We start from the raw sequence: 15,354 nt of genomic DNA, 5'->3' as shown, positions 1-15,354 counted from the left end.
AAGGAAGTGGTACTGTTGCCAGTGGCTCAAAGGGAGGACTGGTGAGGCAGTTCAAAACAAGATTTAGGTCCCACAAAGGGGGTGGGGCCCTATGTGGTGGGTACACATTCTGGAATCTTTTTGTAATAGGATGGTTAAAAATGGAGAAGCAGTCTACTAAGGTATGAAATGCTGCTATTGCAGAGAGGTGTACTCTTAGGGAGGAGATTGACAGTCCTGATGCTTTAAGGTCCAGAATGTAGTCTAGGATTGTATCTAGTGGTGAGGCACGGGGCTCCACTTTGACTCGCTGACACCAGTGACAGAAACGTGTCCATTTCTGTTGGTAAGTTTTCCGAGTAGACTGTCTCCTGCTGTGGAGGAGGACGTCTTTTACTCACTAGGAGCAGCGATCTTCTACCTCCGAGAGCCAGAGAGAAGCCATGCCTGAAGATGCAGGGTATTGAGTTGTGGATGCAGTATCCTGCCGTCGTCCTGAGATAGTAGGTCTATCCGGTACTGTAGTGGGTAGGGAGGCTAGACCGCTAGCCTGTGAAGGTATGGGTATGTTTGGCGAGACCATGGTGGCGCAATCAGGATGACTACGGCTTTGTCTCTCAGGATCTTGCGCAGAACTCTTGGGATGAGCGGTATGAGAGGAAAGGTGTAGTGTAGGGGGGCTGTCCATTTGATTAGGAAGGCATCCCCCAGAGAGTGTTTGCCAAGTCCTGCACGTGAGCAGAATTGGGGATATTTGATGTTCTGGGTAGAAGCAAAGAGGTCTATCAATGGCCATCCCCACTGGTGGAAAATTGAGTTCATCACCTCTGTATGTAACTCCCATTCGTGGTCTGAGGTGAAGTTTCGGCTGAGGGAGTCCGCTTTGATATTGTTCACTCCGGGCATGTAGGATGCTATAAGGGAGACTTGGTTGCGGATGCACGAGTTCCACAGGCGAATAGCCTCCACGCATAAGGAGCGGGAGCGGGCTCCACCCTGTCTGTTTATGTAGACCATCGTGCAGATGTTGTCCGTTAGGATGCGGACTGTGTGATTGGCGATGTCGGAGGCAAAGTGTGCACAGGCATTGCTTACTGCCCTCAGTTCGAGGAGATTGATATGTAAGAGTGTCTCGTTTGGGGACCACCTGTCTTGAAATTTGTGACCGTCCATATGTGCCCCCCAGCCGAGCAGGGAAGCATCTGTGGTGATTTGGATAGTGGGTTCAGTTTGTTGGAATGGAACCCCCGCCAGAAGATTGTTTGGCACTGTCCACCATTGTAAGGATGCCAGCACGTCTGGTGGGATAGTAACCGTTTTGTTTCGAGGGTGTCGTGATGGGATATAAACGGTTGCAATCCAGAGCTGGAAACATCAAAAGTGCAGACGAGCATGATGGACTACGTAGGTGGTGGAAGCCATGTGCCCCATTAGTCGGAGGCATGTAAGTACCATGGTGGTAGGAACTGTAAGCATCCCGTTTATAATTTCTTGCATAGTTGCAAAATGTTGCTAAGGTAGGTATGCCCGGGCTGTAACTGAGTCCAGGCGTGCGCCAATGAACCGGGTGCAGAGTTGACTTGTCTTGGTTGATTACAAGGCCTAGATGACTGAGGAGGGTCATGGTCGTATGTATCATAGAGGCGGTTTCGGCGTACGAGGATCCCCTTAGAAGGCAGTCATCTAGATAGGGAAATATGATGACGTTCTGTCGTCTGAGATACGCTGTTATGACCGCCAATACCTTCGAAAATACCCTCGGAGCTGATGAGAGACCAAAGGGAAGAACCTTGTACTGGAAGTGGTCTGGTCCCAACGTGAAGCGTAGGTAGCGTCTGTGGGAGGGGTGGATGGTTACATGGAAATAGGCATCTTGGAGGTCAAGGGCTGCAAACCAGTCCCCTTGATCTAGCACAGGAATGACTGTGGAGAGTGTGACCATCTTGAAATGCTGTTTCTTGAGAAACTTGTTCAGTTTGCGGAGGTCCAATATAGGTCTCCAACCCCCTGTTCGTTTTTTGGTTAAGAAATAGTTCGAGTAAAACCCTCTCCAGTGGAACTCTCTGGGTACCCTTTCTACAGCTCCGATGAGGAGGAGTCGATCGATTTCTTGTTTTAGAAGGGTTTCGTGAGAGTGGTCCCTGAAGGAGGACGGGATAGGGGGGATAGAGGTAAATGGGATGGTGTAGCCCACTCGAATTATCTCTAAAACCCAGAGGTCCGATGTTATGGATTCCCATTGAGGAAGGAATGGTCGCAAACGGTAGGTGAATAGATGGCCATGTTGAACTCATGGTAGATCGTAAGAGAGGTGTTGCAGGCCCTCGACCAAATCTTCAAATTTGTTGTTTAGATGGTTGGGTAGTTGGTGGGCGGGCCTGGTTGGGGCACCTTCTGGGACCTCGTTGCCTTGGTCTAGTGTCTTCATAGGACCTCTGTGGTCGATTGTATTGCCCATATCGGTATCGGTTGTATGAGTTATATGGGGTGTATCGTCCGCGTTTATAGGGCGGCGTGTACATGCCCAACGTGCGAAGTGTGGACTTAGAATTTTTGCTGTTATGGAGCATTTCGTCCGTAGTAGCTGCAAATAGCTTTTGCTTGTCGAATGGCAAATCTTCCACTTTAGGCTGGAGTTCGTGGGGAACTCCTGACGACTTGATTCAAGAAGCTCTTCGCATGACCACCGCTGTAGCTGTAACTCAGGCTGCGGTGTCAGCAACATCCATTGCGGTTTGGAGAGCAGTGCAGGTGATCATATGGCCCTCATGAACTATTGCTTTCAAGATGGATCTTTTGGACTCTGGGAGATGTGGCACCAGTTCTCCCAGTTTCGAGTAATTGTCAAAGTCATGATTTGCTAAGAGAGCGGAGGAGTTCGATATTCTGAGTTGTAGGGTGGAAGAGGAGTATACCTTCTTGCCAAAGGAGTCCAACTTTTTGTGGTCCTTGTCTGCGTTGCCCGACTTATATTGTGGGAGCTTTGCACGTTGTTGTGCTGAGTCTACGACTAATGAATTAGGCTGTGGGTGTGTGAAGAGAAAGTCGTTGTCTTTTGATGGGACAAAGTACTTCCTGTCCGAGGTCTCCATTATTGCCTCGTCTATAGGCAGGGCAATCTTGCTATGTAATGTAGGATGGAGATTTTTTAGCAATTGGTACTGTTTCTTCTGGACCTCTTGCAGGTGTTGTAAAGCAGGCTTTTTCTATCCATAGCCTTCGCGTATAGCCCATCCTGCCACACAAGGCCCCTCACACAAAACCCAGATACTCAGAGGAGCATGGGCAGCACAATGCAGTTTTGTGAATGGAATTTGATCTTATAGGCATTCTGGGACTCACAGGCGCCAAAAAAATAGGGAGGTGAGCATGACTAGATAGTGCTTACAGATAAGCCTCATTTGACCGTAGCTTGACCAGTCTTAGGGGCAAGGGAAAAAGTAAACATAGGGTAATAAAACATAATTGTCTAACACTAACTATGCCCCATCTGGTCCTGTCCACGAGGGGATCACACATACATCACGAAAATTTCTATAGGGCAGTATTGTCATACTACCTCTTCACTAGCCTATCAGGCCCTGCCAAATGCAGACCCTAGCATGGCACAGACACCGAAGTTTTGTATAAAAGACCCTCAATCCCTTTGTTCGATGGAGGTTCCGTGTATTGAGGGCACGTGTCTTTTTTTTTGCCCGGCTAAAGGATTGATCACCCTGAGGCGGCCTCCCCACCCTTCGAGTCAAATATAGGGGTGCACGAGTCCTGAGCATGCTCCGAGTTCTAGTGTGTCTTTATGTTGTTATCGTTTCTGGATTTGTAAGTATTGCTTAAATTTATTAATTGGTGGTTTAGTTAATAGTTAAGTTGTATTAATTATATCCTATAATCCTGTGAAGTATAAGTAAGTCATATTAATTGTATTGTATAGATAGCGTGATTTTGTGCTATGTGAAAGGGTTAAGCTTTAGCCCAGGTATTAGTGTTAGAAGAAAAACCTTTGAGTTGTCAACTTGTAACAGTAAAAAATCAATGACTAACTCCACCAGCTGTCCTAAAGTGACATTGGAGGGATTGGCTGTGGGTGGTTCTTTTATTATCATTATTTTGGCTTTTTTTTTGTATTTTTCATTTGTATGCTACGTTGTCTTAGGCGAATTAGGGATAGTGATTTGATATAAGTGAATTGTAATCAAAGAATTGTAATCAGTTGGGTATAATTGTGCCCAAGCTTTTCTACGCTGTAAAAGTACTAAGCAATTGCTAGTTTAAACACCCACTTGTTAATTGCTGGTTTTGACCACTTAATAAATATCATTTGTTTCACCATCATCCAGTAGTTTTCACTGGGTAGTCGGCTTTAACCCTTGAGGCTCCCATCACATCACCGAACCAAGGTGTAACAGCAAGGAGACATTCTGGTTTGTCGCTACCCTCTTGAATAGTTCCTGGAACTGTTTTAGATCATCAATTGCTCCAGAATCTGATGGTACTACGGCTTCATCTGATTGTGTATCAGGAGCATCAGAATGTGTGACATTTATTGAATGAATGTCTGATTCATTGTCAGAGATTCGGTCCGCCTCTTCATCCGAAAGAGTTGCTGGAGGTAGGGGCTGCGGCCGAGATGAGCTTCTCCGGGATGGAGTGGAGTGAGTTGGGGAGCGTCGTCCACATGGCTCCCAGTGTCCCCAGGGTCCCCATTGTGGTAGATAAGGTGGGGGTGGGTAAGACCAGTATGGGTGCCATGGGTTTTGTTGTGGTAGAGCCCTGTAATGGTGAGAGCGAGACTGCCTAGGTGATGCGTGCCTCGAGGAATAAGACGTGTGGTGGTCATCCTCAGGAAGAGGAGTGTCTTGGCAGGATAAGAGTGACATAGACCTGGGAGGGGATAGCCTTGATGGGGACCTCCCAGGTGAGTAAGATGTGGAAGGCAGGCACTGATAGTAAAGGCTGCTGTGTGAGTCAGTTTCCTGGTGAGGCTGATCCCTAGCAGTCTCATCTGGCTGCTTGTCTGGGTGTGCTGGCAGCGCCAGTGCAGCATCATGCTGCTTAGCTGGAGCTGGTGCCGGGCACTTAGCAGGCTGTACTTCGCTCTGCTGCGGTGCTGTGGCTTTAATCGGCACCGCACCTTTAAGCTGTGCTGCAGCTTTTGGCGCCGCCGAAGCTTGAAGCAGCGTCGGGGCTGGAAGCGGTGCCGCGGTTTGCATCGGCGCCGGATTTTCTTGCCGTGCCGGCTGCTTGGAGCACTCCTGGGGCCGCTCAGCTGTAGCGCGCCCCGATGCCGGTGCAGAGTGGGAGGATCGCCCCGAAGCCTTCGTGGCAGGGGTCCTCCCGCTCTGGTGTGCCTCTCCTCCATGTTTTGGAGAGGAAGAGGCTGGTAGGGAGCGGGATGGTGAGGGTCTGCCCCTCGGCTCACTCCTGGAGGGTGGGGTGGGGGGACTCTTGTCGCGTTGCCGCCTGTTCCCCAGCGGGCTGTAAAGCCTTTTCAAATAAAATCATTCTTAGGCGGAGCTCTCTGTCTTTCCTGGCTCTCGCCGTGAGTGAGTTGCAATGAGTGCAGCTGTGGGGAGAGTGAGATTCCCCCAAACAGCGAATGCACTTTGAATGCCCATCTGAAGCCGGCATAAGATCCCGGCATTGGTCGCATTTTTTAAAGCCCGAGGAGCCGGACATGGTCGGTTCTCTCCTCTTTGAGCTTGTTCTATGTATTTATTTGGCTGTTGTTGTTGTTGTCGTCTGTCTCCGTGTGTTGGGTTTTTTTGTTTTTGTTTTAAACTCTTTTCTTTCTCTCCTGTGTTTAACAGCTGTGAGAACACCGGTACCTCAGAGTCCCGGTTTGAAGCGGGTTCAAGTCCCCCTGAGGGGGGATTTAGCTAAGTGTATTCTTCTTGTTACTAATTTTTTTTTTTTTAAAGAAACAAGGAAAGCTAACTTGGAATAACAGGGAAAAAGAACTATGTCTAAACTGGGTAGAGGAGAGTTGTCAGAAAGTCTGACAGGGAGCTCCTGTTTGCTCCGTCCGCTGACGAGGGCGGTTAAAGAGGAACTGAAAGGAGGTGGGAAGGGCTCGAGATGCCTCCTGGGCATGCGTGGCTCAACAGGGGAAACTGCTATACAAAGCTCCGATCTGAGGCTCAGGGCGACCCTTCATCTACAGTGGAGCACCCATGGGGACACTACTGGAAGAAGAACAAATGTTGTGCCAATATTTAAAAAAGGATAAATGAGGTGACCTGGATAAGTATAGGCCTATGAACCTGATATTGATCCTGGGCAAAATAATTAGAGAGCTCCTGGCCGGGAGCAGGGATGGCTGGGAGGCTGGCAGCAAAGCAGCTGGAGGTGGCCAGGGGTCCAGAGAGGAGCTGGTCCAATAGCTGGGGAGCCAATGGCCTGGAGCTGGAGCCTCGCCGGAGGGCTGGGAATGGACCTGATCCCGTGGCCAGGGGACTAACGGCCTGGTTCCCTGCTGGGGGATTGGGAGTGGAGCCAATCTGGTGGCTAGTGGCCCAGACAAAGCTGGCAGAAGAGTCCAGTGACTGGGGCCAGCAGCGGGATTGCTGATTGTGAGGGTAGCTCAGCAAGGGAAGGCCCAGAGGATGGCAGCACGGGGGCCAGAATGACCATCTCTGGTCTGGCAAAATTCCTCGTTCCGGACTAGTCAGATCCTGAGGATGCCAGATCAGGGAGGTCCAACCTGTATTGTATACATTGTATACATAGTAGTTAAAAACTAAAACCCACATAAAGGCACATTTATAAGGTATCCACAAGGCAGTACAAACTGTGATCAGTAATCGACTGCTACTGGTACACAACTTTCAGTACATTTCAACTGAAAATATAGAAAGCTCTTGTAAATACTTGCGAGATACTTTTATAATTAAGAATATGCATTGTGAAAACAATGTTTGTATACTGCAAATTGCTGACATTTGCCATTTTTGCAGCATACTAAACAGTTTAATCATTTCTTAAAATAAATAGATACCCTTGTAAAATCAATACAAATCTTATAGTACATTGTCATTTGGCAGCTTTGATCAATAAAACACAACATTAAGGTGCTAATATTTACTTAATAAACCCTGCAGTCATAGGCAGACTGCAGTGTTTTTGGATTTGTGCAAAGATACACACTTTTCCTCATTTTGGGTATTGTTTCACCTTGTCTACAGGCTTACTGCATCATTTGACAGCTCCAAATCATACCTGATCCTAGTGTTCATAAAATATGCTTTCAAATAATACATGATGTGGATGCATGTAGAATAGAGTACAATAAACTCCAAAAATATGACCCTTTTTGAAGAATTGCTATATGCTTTGTTTCAGCCAGTGCCCTTCCCTCTCTCCCCCAGCAAATTAACAACAAATGCATGCATTTTCTACAGAAGCTTCCTATTCCCAACTAAATCTTATTTTTCCTCAAATTTATCCTATCCCCTAGAGAAGGAAGAGAGTTTGGGACAAGAAATAAACACAGAGTTGCCAAATGAACACAAAAAATGTAGGTGGGAGGAGCTGGACACTCATTTGAGAAATACACATATACACTCCCAAATCTCACTTTTTTCTGTGATGCTTTGTCACTAATAATATGGAGGGAACTCTGGGTAGCAGTTTGGCAAGTCTTGTCTGATGGGATTGGACTGAAATAGGCTATGGACACTCTCATAGTTGTAAAGATCTGACTGAATGAAACCTGACATGTTCTTGAAGTTTCAGGCCTGTTAGAATGCAAAAGTGAGAAATGAAAACTGAAAGCTGATTTGAAAAAGTTCTTCAGGACATAAACTGATCTAATGTGTTGGTACAAAAAAAAAGGAATGGATTTCTGTTGCAAGGGATGAGAAAAACAGCTCCTTTAGGAGTTGGGATAGGAGAAAGGATTATTGGCAAATAAGACTTCTCTGATTAGACAAAATACATTAGACTTCCGATAATCCGGAACCTATGGGACCTAGGTGGTGCCAGATTATCAGATATGCCGAACTATAAGATGGTTATATATATACTGTATACATTATATACTGTATATAAAGTGTTCCTAGCCCTTTTTATTGTACATACTGTATACAGTATACTGTAATGTTTTAGTTTTTTAAAGCCTTTTTTACCCTTTTTGCTCAGTTCAGCTGCTGCTGCTGTTACCTTGTGACTCATTTTTTGCCGAAGCTCACTCACTAGGCTCTTGCCATTTTGATGCTGGACTGTCAGGAGTGCTGGACTATTGGATGCCGGACTATTGGAGTTTTACTGTATTAGGAAGGAAATTTGAATGAATATGCAAAAGCACTGCAATTGGTAGGGTATGGTGCTCACTGGTTCTAAGAAGGGGTTATAAGAACTATCAGAATAATTGCTTGTCTAAAAGGACAGTAGCTGAGTCTTTACAGTTCAGGCTCAGGAGATGTAATATTACCTAAGTATCAAGATTGCAATGATTCAATATTATAGCAGGAGCTTATAAAGCCTTTAAAGATTTCAAGTAAATAATGTCCATGATAGGCCTGATAAGAGACCTATAAACATGCCATATCAAATCAAATCAATGACCATGGAGTACGAACTTGCCTGTGATCAGTATCAAATGCTTGAGAGGAAAGCAAAAAAGCCCCATAAATATCTGTCCCGTTATGCAATGCTGTACAAGGAGAATAGGAGGAGAGAAGATTGAGAGAATTAGTTTGACTATCATGTATTGAGAAGCTGTGGAGAGACAGTGTATCTGATGGTTAGAGCAAGGAACACTTGTTTTCTATTCCTGGCTCTTCCAGAGATTCAGTGTGATCTTCACTCAACTTTATGGGGCTTCAGTTTGCCAATATGAGTCGGTGCACTTTAGAGTGTCCCTGAACCATAGAGTTATAAGGGTCACTGGCTTCTGATGCAGTAGCCACTGCTGCTAAAGACTGGGAGTAGCACACTTTTCCCTTCTAAAGAGCGTGGGAAGAGAAGGGGCAACCTTATGCTGCCAATCCTCTTCCCATCCTAATAACTGAGGATGGTAGAAGTGATCCAAAAAGCCTAAGAGAGAGATGTGCTGAATGCTCCCAATCATGTCAGAGGTGCTCAAGTGGGTGGCAAAAGGTCACTGGGCTTCCTTGCCAGAAGACAGCTCAAGTTAGGTGGGGAGCAGAGCGCATCCCAGGCTCCTCAGTCTCCAAGGACTGTCCTTTTCAGCAAAGGAATAAAGGATTTACAAAAGTTCATTTTACAATTTGACAATACCTGCTTCCTTTTGAAGGTCCTTGCTGTCCATAGCCACTAGAGATCACTTTCTGGTACAGCTGCTGCCTGTTTGTTAAATGATTTTGAGGCTTTTGTCTGGGTAGTATTGACTCAATGTGATTGTAGTTCAGACACAATATCTGCATAAAGCAAGCCACACAGAGGTGAAAGTAAGTGGGTGCGCCCAGGTACATAGTTCTGGCAAGATCTGGCTGAGCTGCAGCAAAAGCCAGCAGGGAAAAGAACTGGCAGGGACCCAGGTTGCAACAGGACAGGGCCTGTAAGAAATTTTAAGGTACTTCCACCACTGAAGTCACATGAAATGAACAGAACACTGCTCTGCTAATATAGCAGCAAAGCTGTCATTTATAACGTATTTCTGGTCTTTCAAATTCAGATAACAAGCTAATTAACAGATTGGTTGCCGAATTACTGGTATTCAGTGCTTCAAAAATTCTTGATGCAATGAATAGGCTAGTGATACATTTATTTCAACACATGTTTAAATAAGTGGTTTTGTTTTTTTCTGACTCATTTGTACTGGATTAACACTGGTGCCTGAAATAACTGTAGAAAGCTATATTTAATAAATTAGTATACAATAAATGTAACAAAGATTCCTTCTTGCTCTATTATAAAAGACATCTCTGAGGCAAGAGTAAAGAAATGTAGACCTTTATTTAAAAAGAAAGAAGATTATAATTATTGTCACTATAAAAACAGGAAAGAAAAGCACAGAATGAGTAATTAACTCACTTTAACATTAGGCAGGAAGATTAAGCCACTGAAAGAGGTGAGATTGTTGTTCTGTAAATTCACATTACAAATGTTTCTAAACTGGTCTGCTGGTACAAGATCCACTGTTCTGAATCGGATAAAAGAAAATACAGAAAAAGGTATTATGTGACACACATTTCCTGAGCAGGACTGTTGGTGTTAGATTTCTGGTGAGAAATGTAACATCATCTTTTTACAGGAGCATCCTGATAAAACCTTACATTGTGCTGTTTTCTCAGAGAGTAATACAGAGCTGTGCAGAGGCAGTCAAAAAAGCAAACACAATGTTGGGAATCATTAAAAAAGGAATAGGGAATAAGAAAGGAAACAGCATATTGCTGAATACACCATGCAGATGTGGTTGCCCCATCTCTAAAAAGATATATTGCAATTGGTCCAGGGGGCAGTTAGGGACCAGGGAGAGAGGAGTTATATAGGGGACTAGGGCCAGGCCATAGCTGGCTGTTTGGAGAGGCATAGCCTGTCCTAGACTTCCCTGCTCAGTCCTCCATAACATTTCTGAACCTCAATGTGGCCGTCCAGACAAAAAATTTGCCCATCCCTGACAGGTGTTTGCCCAACTTGCTCTTAAAAATGTTCAATGATGGAGACTCCACAAACTCCCTAAGCAATTTATTCCAGTGCTTAAAAGTCATCTTTTCTAGACCTAATTTTTGTTGCTCTTCTCTGGACTTTCTTCAATTTGACCATACCTTTATTGAAACATGGTGCCCAGAACTGGACACAATACTTCAGTTGAGGCCTTATTAGTGCAGAATAGAGAGGAAGAATTACTACTTCTGTCTTGCTTGCAACACTCCTGCTAGTATACTCCAGAATGATGATTGCTTCTTTTTCAAAATGGTTCCAATGTTGACCCATATTTTGCTTGTGATCCATTCTGACCCCCCAGTTTCCTTTCCACAGTACTCTTTGCTAGGCAGTAATTTCTCATTTTGTATGTGTGCAACTGATTACTTCACTTATAAAAGAACACTGCATTTGTTCTTGATTTTCATCCTGTTTACTCCAGACCATTTTTTCAGTTTTCCCAGATCATTTTGAATTTGAATCCTATTCCTGTAAGCACTTGCAATCCTTCCCACCTTGGCATCATTCGCAAACTTTGTAAGTGTGCTCTCTATGCAATTATCTAAATTACTGATGGATATATTTAACAGAACTGATCCCTGTAGGATTCCTCTTTACATGCCCTTTCAGCTTGACTATGAACTCTCAGTGAATGGTTGTCCAATGAGTTATGCACCCACTTTATAGTAACTCCATCTATGTTGTATTTCCCTACTTTGTATATTAGAAGGTCACATGAAACAGTATCCAAAGCCTTACTAATGTCAAGATATACCAAATCTACCACTTCCCCTTATCTACAAGGATTGTTACTCTGTCAAAGGGAGTGCACAATTTGTCCTTAATAAATCTATGCTGTTACGTACCACATTATCATCTAGGTGTTTGCAAATTAATTCCTTAATTATTTGCTACATTATCTTTCTGAGTACTGAAGTTAAGTTGACTGGTCGGTAATTCCCTGGATTGTCCTTATTTCCCTTTGTATTGATGGGCACTATATTTGTTCTTTTCCAAGTCTCTGGAATATCTTTCAATTTCCATGACCTTCCAAAGATAATTGCTAATGGCTCAGCTATCTCCTCAGTCAGCTCCTTGAATGTTTTAGGAATATTTCATCAGGCACTGGTAATTTGAAGACATCTAACTTGTGTACGTAATTTTTAACTTGTTCTTTCCCTATCTTAGCCCTCTGATCTTACCTCATTTTCACTGGCATTCACTATGTTAGATGTCCATAAACAGAGAGACATATGAATTAACAGAATTAAGAAAGCATAGGTACTGGGTTTAATTATATTTTTCTAGCTATGATATTAAATTCCATTTGTAACATATGCATGCACATTCAAAAATAATTGCACCTGATCGTAGAGGTTGTCCAATTTAATTCTTCCATTTTAGTGAAGTCTGAATGTCCTAGTCTTTCTGCAATCATATCACAGGTAAGTCTGCCGCCAAATAAATCTTTAGCACTCTCAATGTCTGCTGGCTCCTGTAGAATGACACTTAAAATGAATTCTGTTATATTAAAGCAGAGCTAGCACTATAATAATACGGCAGGCATGAACATTTTCAACCCCAAAAGTAATTTTAAAAAATAAGTGCCTGAAAAGTCAGGACTTAAAACTAAAAAAAGTCTCCACAACCATCACATTAGCCCTGGGCCTGTAGTATTAGGCACTAAAACGATTGCTTTAACAAGGATCAGAAATTATCAGGATGCCCATGCCCTCTTGATGCATAAAAAAGCTGGTTTTAACAAGTTACCATAATCATATGATATCTAGTATAACTTACTACTGCAATGCCATCTAAAGCTTTGAGAGATGGAAGATGGAATATTACAGACAGTCGGTAGTTATCTTGTTTCCACACAATTAGATTTCCATACATGTCCAGCATGACCAGATTATTTAAACCCTAAGAAATAAAACACACAGATCAAGGTTTAATAGTATATTTTTAAATGTTTGTAAGGAATGAAATTCAGGGTACTCTGTTTATCATTAATCCTTCTCTTCATCTTACGACTGCAATGGTCAACACTGAAGCACTAAGGTGTCTTTACATCACTCTGGCAGTGTAAAGGAGCCTTAAAGTGGACACGAGTTATACTCATACTCACTTTAGAAACCTTTTACACTATTAGAATGCTGTAATGAGTCTCAGATAGCCAGTTTGTAATCAAGACAATCATGCTTGTATACATGCCAACAGATACAAGTTGAAAGAAACTGGGGTGGTGCATGTGTGGAACTTTGTGCTTTTGACTTTATTTCCAGTATTATCCTTTTGATTGCAGAGTAAGGCTAGGCACAATAAAAATGTATAGTGTGTGGTAAAATCTGGGCCCAATCCTGTTAGGAGCTCAGCACCTCCTTCAGAAGTACTGAGCTCACTCAAATCCAAAAGGAAGTTCAGAAGAAGGCTCTTAGGAAGGATGATTACCATGGAAGTTCCATTGTAATATCTTTGACTGGACCAATTTCCGCTGGAGAGAGAGACAAGCTTTTACACTATACAGAGGAACCTGAGGAAGAGCTCTGTATCTCTCACTCACCAACAGAGGTTGGTCCAATAAAATATTACCTCACCCCCTTTTCTCTTTGTCCTGTGACCGACATGGCTACAACACTACAAGAACATTTAGGCAGCCATTTTAAAAAAATGGCTTCCCATATTTCAAGATGGGAAAGATATTATATTTGTACTGATTTAGCAAGCAAATTGTGAATTTACTTTTACCTGCAAGTCCTAAAGCAATCAAGCCCCCATTTACCTTTAAATGATATATCTCGTGGTAGGCAGAAACATAGTTATTGCTGATGTATAGTTCTATTAATGTGTAAGCTTTCTGTAAACCAATCAATGAAGTAATTCTGTTGCTCTCAAGAGATAGGTAGTGAAGATGAGACAAGTTTTCAAAAACACATCTTTCCAGGCTGGTAAGATGATTATTATTTACACTAAGTCGCGTTATTTTGGTGAGTTTTGCAATTCCTAGAAAAAAATAAATAAGATGATCTAAAGTATATACAGATAGTGAAAAGCTAAAAAAGTAGTTATCTCAGATGGTAAAATAAGCTACACATGACAGGCAGGTGGCCTGCCCAATCAGGCTGTGAAGCAAGCGGGATCAAGAGAGACCATTTGGGGCATGCTCTTGTGTGACAGCTAGAACATTTTCCAGACAGAGGCTACTCATGGTCTAATTCACTGCTTTGGCAATAGCAGAGGTCCTTAGGGAGGCTACTTGGTGCTGATTCCTTCTCCAGCAGTAGCAAAGAGCATGGTGAGGGGGACTAATCGTCTTCTCATCTCTCATACAGAAGGTTCCTTTTGTTGCACCCTTCATATGCCACAGATGGGCCTTCTTTCACAATACAAAAGACTATGGCCCATATTTTTAAAGATATTTAGGTGGTGTTGATCTCAGCACTGCAACAGCTATCTGATTTAGGAGTCTAAATATCCTTTTCAAAATGAATGTAGGTACTTAGGAGCCAAAATAACATTGACAGTTAATGGTATTTAGATTATGAAGTGCCTATGTATGTTAGTATAAGGACATTTAGGCTCCTAACTCAGGTGTTACAACATTGAGCATGACAACAGCCAAATACCAATGTTCCCTCCAATCTTTTCCACGTGCAGAATAAATTTTATGTGCAATGAGGCATGTGTAAATGAGCACCATCAGCAGAAACAAAAATCTAGGTGTGGGCACTCTGCTAATCTGCTGGGTGACATTTGAAATTCTCCTGAGTGGCTGGATAAGCACACAGTTTACAGAGAACACTGCCAAATGCCTTTTAAAATCTGGGCCTACAAACCTAATTTTCAAATAAGCTGACAATAAAAGTATCTGCCATGACCTATACGGGGATATGAGGAGATGCATCAACTATCCAGTAGTTTCTGGAACAGTCATTTAGAGTGCATTAGGCAAATCTATTCTTTTTAAAAGTGAATTTTTGACCTTTTGGAATTGTTAGTTTATTACGTTCTTGTATTAAAAATTGATCCAACATATAACTATCAAAGGAAAATTTATGGTTTATTGTAGGAATGTTACATGTCCAGAAGTCTACATACTAAAAACCATGCGTTATCAGATTTGAAAAATTCCTATTACATATTTGTTTTGCTTTTCTGAAAAACAATCTACTTTGTCTCTTCTTCATTTCTGCTGAATATCCACCAAAAAGCTAGATATAAGGCAGTTATATTTTTTTTAATCTGAAATCTTTAAAATTATATGCAACTAATAAAGATAAAAATAAAAGGTCACCTTTTGAAACACTGGATTATATGGAAACATGTCTGTTGTGCCTAGCTTAATGTTTTGATTTTCATTAACTTCCTGTGTACAGTACCTTCTAGATTTGAGATGCAGTTTCCGTCTAAAGTGAGCTCTTCAAGATTAAGGCAAGATTCCAGTCCTTCAATTTTAGTAAGATTATTGTTGCTAAATGAGGCCCATCTTAAATTCTCCAATTTTTCTAAGTTGGCAATTTTGGAGAGATGTTGTCCATCCAGATTTAAGACTGTGATCTGTGAGAGAACTCAATTTTAGTATTGAAAGAGCTCAGTCAACTAATTCCAACATGAACACTAAAGCCAATGAGTCAAATAATACACTGAGGGCCACATGCTGCTTTCACATTCATCATTTACATTTCCCAGTAACATCAACAGGGCATTTCTTCTTGGACATTGGACATCATTAAACCCTCATCTTGCAATACAGGACTTCATTTCTAAAAC

The 15,354-nt window shown here is 42.7% G+C and overlaps 1 protein-coding gene and 1 long non-coding RNA gene across 12 annotated transcripts in view; one reads left to right on the top strand and one right to left on the bottom strand.

The window, feature by feature from the left end:
* LRRC9 (leucine rich repeat containing 9) overlaps positions 1-15,354 on the bottom strand; it is a 110,590-nt gene that overhangs the window by 36,544 nt on the left and 58,692 nt on the right. For 10 of the 11 annotated variants that reach the window (XR_012903264.1, XM_075926333.1, XM_075926334.1 and 7 more), the window contains 6 exons: positions 14,964-15,141; positions 13,367-13,587; positions 12,385-12,507; positions 11,949-12,079; positions 9,973-10,081; positions 9,217-9,356 (listed from right to left, as the gene is read on the bottom strand). Coding sequence is in view for 10 of the 11 variants with exons in the window: in XM_075926333.1 (XP_075782448.1) it covers positions 9,217-9,356; positions 9,973-10,081; positions 11,949-12,079; positions 12,385-12,507; positions 13,367-13,587; positions 14,964-15,141 (902 nt within the window). In the remaining variant the exon portion in view is untranslated. The remainder of the gene's footprint in view (positions 1-9,216; positions 9,357-9,972; positions 10,082-11,948; positions 12,080-12,384; positions 12,508-13,366; positions 13,588-14,963; positions 15,142-15,354) is intronic. The other variant, XM_075926340.1, reaches the window with a different exon arrangement.
* The window catches only part of LOC142829061 (uncharacterized), an 84,101-nt gene that overhangs the window by 66,981 nt on the left and 1,766 nt on the right, over positions 1-15,354 (top strand). The window lies entirely within an intron of this gene.

Source organism: Pelodiscus sinensis, chromosome 4 (assembly GCF_049634645.1).
Source record: "Pelodiscus sinensis isolate JC-2024 chromosome 4, ASM4963464v1, whole genome shotgun sequence".
NCBI classification, from domain to species: Eukaryota; Metazoa; Chordata; order Testudines; family Trionychidae; genus Pelodiscus; species Pelodiscus sinensis.
This window is presented reverse-complemented; position numbering and strand designations above follow the sequence as displayed.